This window comes from Microtus ochrogaster, chromosome 16 (assembly GCF_000317375.1).
Source record: "Microtus ochrogaster isolate Prairie Vole_2 chromosome 16, MicOch1.0, whole genome shotgun sequence".
In the NCBI taxonomy this organism is placed as follows: Eukaryota; Metazoa; Chordata; class Mammalia; order Rodentia; family Cricetidae; genus Microtus; species Microtus ochrogaster.
The window spans coordinates 50,737,929-50,746,275 of record NC_022018.1 but is presented as its reverse complement, the minus strand read 5'-3'; the positions used below and the strand labels follow the sequence as shown (position 1 = coordinate 50,746,275).

Here is an 8,347-nt window from a genome sequence, read left to right as displayed (position 1 = left end):
ATCAAAAACCCATTGCCATTGTTTTTGAGTTCTCAGTAGTCCTCATTGTCCGCTATGTTAAGTCCGGTTTTATCCCATGCTTAATATACTTAGTATATTAAGATGCTTCACTACAGAGCCATAATTTTAATCCTGTAAGACTTTAGTGATCCGATACCAGTAAGTAAATTCAGACACGGACTTTTTGTAGTATGAGTAGCTTGTTATCTTTTCCTTTTATTTTATTTTTATTTATTTTTTTGTTTTTGTTTGTTTGGGGTAGGTGGGGTTTCCAGACAGGGTTTCTCTGTAGCTTTAGAGCCTGTCCTGGAACTAGCTCTTATTGTAGACCAGGCTGACCTCGAGAACTCAGATCTGCCTGCCTGTCTCTCCACTTTTGGGATTAATGGTGTGCATCACTACCTAGCAAGTAGCTGATTATTAACAAGACAGTACCTAGGGCTTTCTCATGTTTTTCATCCCAACCTGGGATAGATGAATAGTTCAGAGGTAGATTGCTTATCTGCCATGCTCAAGGCCCTAAGTTGGGTTTCTAACACCATAACCACCAAAACAAAAAGTGCTCCAAACTGAAAATCTAAATTATATAATACCATTTGTTGTGATTTTAGTGATTAAAAAAAACTGTATTAGAATAAATTGAGCCGGGCGGTGGTGGTGCACGCCTTTAATCCCAAGCACTCTGGAGGCAGAGACAGGTGGCTCTCTGTGAGTTCGAGACCAGCCTGGTCTACAGAGCTAGTTCCAGGACAGGCTCCAAAGCCACAGAGAAACCCTGTCTCGACAAACCAAAAAATAAATAAATAAATAAAATAAATTGGTTTTCAATGTTCTGACTACTCACAATAAATATTCCCTTGTAATTGTAATACTCATAAAAGTGGGTGACAGTTGTTTGCCAAATGATATGTTAATTGCTCTATATATAACTACTTGAAAAGAAGGGGATTGTTTTATTTGTATGGGTGTTTTACCTAGTGTCTGTCTGTTGTGTGCTTGCTACCTGAGGGGGTGTTTGGATTCCCTGGGCTGAAGTTACAGATGGTTGTGAGGCAGCCACCATACAGGTGCTGGGAATGGAACCTGGGTCCTCTGGAAGAACAGCCAGTGGTCTTAACCACTGAACCATTTCTCTTTTTTTTTTTTGGATTTTTCGAGACAGGGTTTCTCTGTAGCTTTTGGCTCCTGTCCTGGAACTAGCTCTTGTAGACCAGGCTGGCCTCGAAATCACAGAGATCCGCCTGCCTCCCGAGTGCTGGGATTAAAGGCGTGTGCCACCACCGCCCGGCTATACAGCTTATGTCACTGACTGTATTTGAAATAAGAAACTTTGCTTTAGGTTGTGTAAAACAAGTTAGACGTTATTAAGGCTGTCTGAAGCACGGTCTAGTTTATTTTAACATGTGCTAACCTCAGCCGGGCGTTGGTGGCGCACGCCTTTAATCCCAGCACTCGGGAGGCAGAGGCAGGCGGATCTCTGTGAGTTCGAGACCAGCCTGGTCTACAGAGCTAGTTCCAGGACAGGCTCCAAAGCCGCAGAGAAACCCTGTCTCGAAAAACCAAAAACAAAAAAACAAAAAAAAAACCAAAACAACATGTGCTAACCTCAGTTTGCACAATCTAATTTACACATGTCTCATAACTAGTGAATGGAATTAATTTTTTGGAGTACTTAGAATTATTTGCCTTTCTAAAAATACTCATTGACTAGTAACTTTACACCTACGTAAGAAACAATTCTGGTAACTTGCTAGGTGAAAATACATTCAAATTCAAACTTTTCAAAGAATTAATTCAGTTTGTAGAATTTTTGTAATGTTAATATGTCAGTAGCACATACTTTTCAGTTTTGTTCAGTAAATTAACTTGGGTGATGGCTCTGAAAATAGACACTATCTTTGAGTTTTTTTATTTGTACATTACTGGATAGTAGCATTAACAATATCAAAAACAATTTCAGGTGTCCTCATTAAAGAAGAATGTGGGTCAATTTAGTGGCTTTCCATTTGAAAAAGGCAGTACCCAATATAAAAAGAAGGAAGAAATGCTGAAAAAGTAAGTTATTTTTATAAATATTGTTATTGGTTGATAATGCTATATTCCATTTAAAAATGAATGCCCGCTCATTTTTAGTAGATTGCTAACTTTAAGTTAGTACTTGACAAGTCTATCATAGCATCACCTTGGGTTATCTGTTATGTTCCAGTAAATAATGACTTAAAATTATTGAAAACCCTTAATTTCATTTTTTTTTTTTTGGTTTTTCGAGACAGGGTTTCTCTGTGGTTTTGGAGCCTGTCCTGGAACTAGCTCTTGTAGACCAGGCTGGTCTTTAACTCAGAGATCCGCCTGCCTCTGCCTCCTGAGTGCTGGGATTAAAGGCGTGCGCCACCACTGCCCGGCTAAAATTTTATTTTCTAGAAGATACAGGTAATCTGAGAGTTCAAAGCTCATATAGTCTGAAGGAAATGTAATGAAATGTATTTTTGTCCCCTGCTGTTACTATTTCTTCTTAGTGTTTTAAACTTGCCTTGAACATAATTGCTTTGATGATGAATTGTCATTTTCCATAATGCTAGCAAAATGACAAACCTTAGAACTTTTGGTTACTAAATGCCGTAGATAGAAAATTTAAATAAAAATTAGGTCATCATTGAGACACTGTAATGCTGAATTACTAATTTAAACAATTTTCAAGTCCATGAATTTTGTAGTATTGGAAATTTAGGTAATTTTCCAGTGGTAAATATTCATTTTCTAATGGTTGTGCCCTGTGGTCAGGTAATTAATAAGAGTAACCTACAGGGAAATACTTATAACTGCTATGGAAACAAAGCAGACCAATTTTTCTGGCTCTTTTTATTATAATTTTTTTAAAAATATTTATTTATTTATTATGTATACAATATTCTGTCTGTGTGTATGTCTGCAGGCCAGAAGAGGGCACCAGACCTCATTACAGATGGTTGTGAGCCACCATGTGGTTGCCGGGAATTGAACTCAGGACCTTTGGAAGAGCAGGCAATGCTCTTAACCACTGAGCCATCTCTCCAGCCCCTCTTCTTTATATTATGAAGATTACTTATGAACTCGTGTGTAGTCACTTTCTTTTCCCCTGCTTTCTGTTTCAGGTTTAGAAACGCCATGCTAAAGAGCATCTGTGAGGTTCTTGATTTAGAGAGATCAGGCGTGAACAGCAAACTTGTGAAGAGGATCTTGAATTTCTTAATGCATCCAAAGCCTTCTGGCAAAGTAAGGATCTGTTTTTTACCATCTCAGTAAAATGGTTATTAACAGCCTTTCCTGTCTCTTACTGGAATGGTAATTTAGCCACAGAATTGTGCTGATAGTCAGTGTTGTCATCTGCATTTAAAATATATGCCTTTCATGGACAGAACTGCAATATTTTCATAATATAAAATAGCATATTTTCCTTCAAATCAGGTGTGAGTAGTACAAGATTGGGAAAAGTAGTCTGGTGGTGGCAGCACACAGTTTTAATCCCAGTGCTTAGGAGGCAGAGGCAGGCGGAACTCCAGGAGGTCCAGTACAGCTAGGGCTTGTTATACAGAGAACCCCGGTCTTGAAAAATCTAGAAAGAAAAATGGCTATGCACATCTTTTGATCCCACTTTAATCCTAGCAGCGGGGTCTCTAGTTAGTGGTCAGCTTGGTCTACAGAGCAAGTTCCAGTGTCCTAAGGCTACCCAGAGAAACCCTGCCACAAACAGATAAAAAGATAAAAGTACCTACATGCCACAAAGATATAAACCAGGGCTCCAGGGTTTTCTGTCTGGAAGGCATTGGAATAAGGGAAATACATTGAGGAAATGGTTATGTGGGACTGATACACAGTGTTTAAATTTTAGAATTTAGCAAATACTCCTAAGAAAGCATTGAAAAATAAACTCATTGACTGATCAAATAGTTTTTCTCATGTGATTAGAAATGGATACGGTTTAACTGAAGGCATATATAACACATTAACCTATTTCATGACTGTTATTACTTTCATAATTAACTTACTCAACATTTATTCCACACTGAAAGATGTTGCTGAGAACTTGGCATTACTGAAAGAGGTAGTATAAATTGAGGATATATGTTGTTGTTTCTACTCCTTTGATTAATTAAAGCAAGAAGCTCCTAGTAATGATATCTTTAGTGCTTATAAAAATGAAATACATTAAGTCTAGTTCAGTTATTGTCTTGATCAAATGTAGACACTACCTGAACTCATTACAGTGCATAATTCTAGTCCTGTTTCAGAACCAACGATACCCTTTGCAGATGGTTATGCCAGATGTTTACAAGACAATTGAGAATAGTGGTAATGCACTTTTAGGTAGCCTGACACATTTAAAGATGATTTTCTGCTAATCCTTTAAATGTTTTTTGACAGAATTTGAGTTGACGTAATTATCAAAACGAGTTGATTGACTTAGAAATACCCTTATTGATGTTACTGTTAAAAAGTTTTTTCTTTTTCTCTCTATATAAAGCCATTGCCAAAATCCAAAAAATCTTCAAGCAAAGGTAGTAAAAAGGAACGGAACAGTTCTGGAACAACAAGGAAGTCAAAGCAAACCAAATGTCCTGAAATTCTGTCAGATGAATCCAGTAGTGACGAAGATGAGAAGAAAAATAAGGAAGAGTCTTCAGAAGATGACGAGAAAGAAAGTGAAGAGGAGGTAAGATATATTTTTTAACTATTATTTTCTCTATTATTTTCTATCAGATAAATATTCTTGCTACATAAACAAGCAAATAGTTTGATGTCATTTCTTTGTGTTCTGTCTGTTTTTTAAGACAGGGTTTCAATGTGAACTCACCCTGTAGACTAGGTTTACCTCAGACACAGAGAGATCCACCTGTTTCTGCCCAGTGATGGGATTAAAGGTGTATACCACCACCCACCAGCAATGTTGGTTCCTTTTCATGAAAGCTACGTAAATAATTGAGCAGGCTTATATCCCCCCCATATCAAATATTAAAGTTTCAAAACAGCTGAGTTTGTGACCTAGATTTGAAGTGTGCCTTGAACTATTCAGAGAGAAATGGGAAAGGAAGTAGCAAAACTAAACAGTCTCTTTTAGTATTTTATGTATGGGTCTTTTGCCCACAAGCATGTCTTTGCACTACATGCATTCCTGCTGTCGGCAGCAGCCAGAAGAGCACATCAGAATCCTCTGAAACTGAGTTATATGTGACTGTGAGCCCCCCCTCCGTGTGGGGGCTAGGAATTGAATATGGAACCTCTGGAAGAACAGCCTTTGCTCTTAACTACTGAGGCATCTCTCCAGCCCATGGGAGCACATTCTTAGGAGGCTTTTATCAATATTTTATAATTGACCTGAACTGATGTAATTTGATGCAAAAAGTGTTAAAGGTTGTCATTTTCCTTCAACCTTTTGGTAATTATTTAATGAGTGTAACAGTATTTGAAGTTTATGTCACCTAGAAATGGGACATTTTCTGTTTGCACATATTTGTAAAATGCTTCCATAGTGCATATGAGGTAGGAGGAAAAGTGTTTAGCTTTTGCTATATCTGTCCTCAGTCAAGGTCAGGGAAAATAGGTACAGCAGGTGAGTTCCTGTTTATTCTTACTGATGTTTAGAATGCAATGTTTTATTTTTTTCATTTTCTTTAGGGGTTAGAACTTATTCTATAAATTTATTCTATAGGTTTAATTAATCCTGGATTGATATTGTAGTCTAGATATTTCCTTGAGGAAAGCACCACACAGTTGTACTAGCTAGAAATATCTTTGAACACTAACAAATGTACTTTATGTAGTCAGGAAGGGTGCTTTTTATCTACTGAACACCACAGAATTAGATGAATAAGGTAAATTATGAGGCTGGAATGTGGCTAAGTTTAAGAGCTTATACTACCCTTGCAGGAAAACAGTTCCTGGTACCCAGGTTGAACTGCCTGTAACTCCAACTCTAGAGGTTATAATGCCCTCTTCTGGTTTCTGCAGAAACCTAAACTCATCTATACATTCTCACACAAATACACATGCATACTTATAATTAAAAATCAAATCTTTTTTGAGAAGATATGTAATATACTTGTTTTATTTGAATGTGTTATTAGTATATATATATTTGACCTGAGATATTTAAAATTCTTTTTGTTTTAATGTCTGTTGCCTACAGAGGCCAGAAGAGGGCATTAGGTCCCCAGGAATTGGAGTTATACATGGTTGTGAGCTGCCATATGGGTGCTGGGAATTAAATCCAGCTCCCTTGGAAGAAGTGCTCAGCCATCTCTCCCACTCCTAATGTCAGATTATTAAGGTGCCTCTGAATCTGAGTATGAGCTATTTTCATAATGTAAGATTTTTTTTAAAATCTTACAGGTACTTCATACATTTAACAGTTTTTTAGTTATGTGCATATGCATGTCTGTGTGTATGAGTACAATACCTTCTGATGCCAGAAGAGGGAATCAGGTCCCCTGAAGCTGGAGTTGGAGGTGACTGTAAGACATCTGGCATGGTTGCTGGGAATTAAACTGGGTCTCCTAAAGGAACAAAGGCTCTTAACCTCCTCTGCTATCCTTCCAGCCTCTACTGTATTTTGGTGTGGAGGGAAGATGAATACTCTGAACTCTCAGATTTTTATGGTTTGATAGCTGAGGAAAACATTGTTTATATGTACATATATTATTGTGACAGATTTGTGGATGTGGATGCCAGACAGCAGCTGTTGAGCCATTGCTCCCAAGCCCTCATTTTTTGAGACAGGATCTCAGTATATAGAACTGACTAGCCTAGATCTTATTTATAGATCACACTGGCCTTGAATTTATAGAGATAGCCTGCCTTTGTCCTTCTAGTGGTGAAATTAAAGCCATCTATCACCATACCCTGCCTCTATTAACCTGTTTTGAGAAAAGATCTTTCACTGGGACCTGGGTTAGGTTAGGTTGGGCTGGCTGTCAAGGAAGCCATAGGATTCTCCTATTCCCTAGCATTAAAATTACAGCCATTGAATCCCTCTGCCTGGCTTTTTATGTGGGTGATAGAAGTTGAATTCAAGTCTTTATGCTTATGTGGCATGAACTACCTCACTAACCTCCATGAATTTTTTTATTTATTTTTTTTTTTATTTTTATTTTTTTTTTGGTTTTTCGAGACAGGGTTTCTCTGTGGTTTTGGAGCCTGTCCTGGAACTAGCTCTTATAGACCAGGCTGGTCTTGAACTCACAGAGATCCGCCTGCTAACCTCCATGATTTTAAACTAATTATTTTCCTTGTCCAATATTTTGCTCATTTACCATATGTCCTTAATGGTTTCTAACACTTTAAGGACAAATCATGAGAAGTTAAATTATTAAAGTTACTACAGTATATAAATTTTGTTGTTTGTTTTGTCTTCATAAAACAAAATAGGTTTGGGAACTGGGTTCAAATCTTTGGTTTTTCACTATATGACTTTGTACAAATTACTTAATTTCTGTACTCAATCTCCCATTAGTAAAATTGGAAGCAACCTCATAGGGCCATATTAAATGACTTCAAAATTGCCTGGCTACATATATTTTGTATTCATTGATACTGTTACTGTTAGAATCCTTAGTCAGGCATGGCGGCCAATTGCGAGAGGCCAGGTCTACAGAATGAGTTCCAGGACAGCCAGAACTACAGAGAGACAACCTGTCTCAAAGGTCTCTTTTTCCCCAAAGAAGACATTTTATTCTAAGTACCATTTCTAAATCCAGTCTTGTTGCCAAGATAAAGTTTAGGAAGAGGTACAAATGAGCTGTCCAATGTAAATTCGTTTTTTTCCCCCTCCTGTGATATAAACTAGGAAACCTAGGTCTAATGGTGGAAATCCATAGGGGGAAAGAAGACAGTGATTTGCAGACATATCTCACCATATAAAAATGTAATTTTTTTAAAACTTTATTTAACTTTATTTCATGCGCATTGGTATAATATCAGATTCTCTGGAACTGGAGTTACAGACAGCTGTGAGCTGCCATGTGGGTGCTGGGAATTGAACCCGGGTCTTCTGGAGGAGCAGTCAGTGCTCTTAACCACTTAGCTATCTCGCTAGCCCCCAAAAATGTAATTTTTTTTCCTGCATGAGTTTACCCTGTCAGGCTTTATAAGATACAATTCCGATAAAGTCTATAGAGAGATACTTTTTTTTCTTAGTAAATTTCCCTCTAGTAAGATTAATTTTATATTGCTCTAAAAGACCTTTAAATTTAGAACTACATACATACTTTATGGCCGGTTTAGTTTCTGAAAGTTCTAATTGACTTAGAAAGGTAAACCCTGGTGAAAGGAATAGTATTTTGTGACACTTTGTTTTCTCTGTTTTTTTTTGTTT

The 8,347-nt window shown here is 37.3% G+C and overlaps 1 protein-coding gene across 2 annotated transcripts in view; it reads left to right on the top strand.

The window, feature by feature from the left end:
• Nucleotides 1-8,347, top strand: part of Dek (DEK proto-oncogene) — a 26,658-nt gene that overhangs the window by 5,934 nt on the left and 12,377 nt on the right. For both annotated transcript variants that reach the window (XM_005355148.3, XM_026782951.1), the window contains 3 exons: nucleotides 1,961-2,055; nucleotides 3,132-3,252; nucleotides 4,502-4,690. In XM_005355148.3, coding sequence (XP_005355205.1) covers nucleotides 1,961-2,055; nucleotides 3,132-3,252; nucleotides 4,502-4,690 — 405 coding nt within the window. The remainder of the gene's footprint in view (nucleotides 1-1,960; nucleotides 2,056-3,131; nucleotides 3,253-4,501; nucleotides 4,691-8,347) is intronic.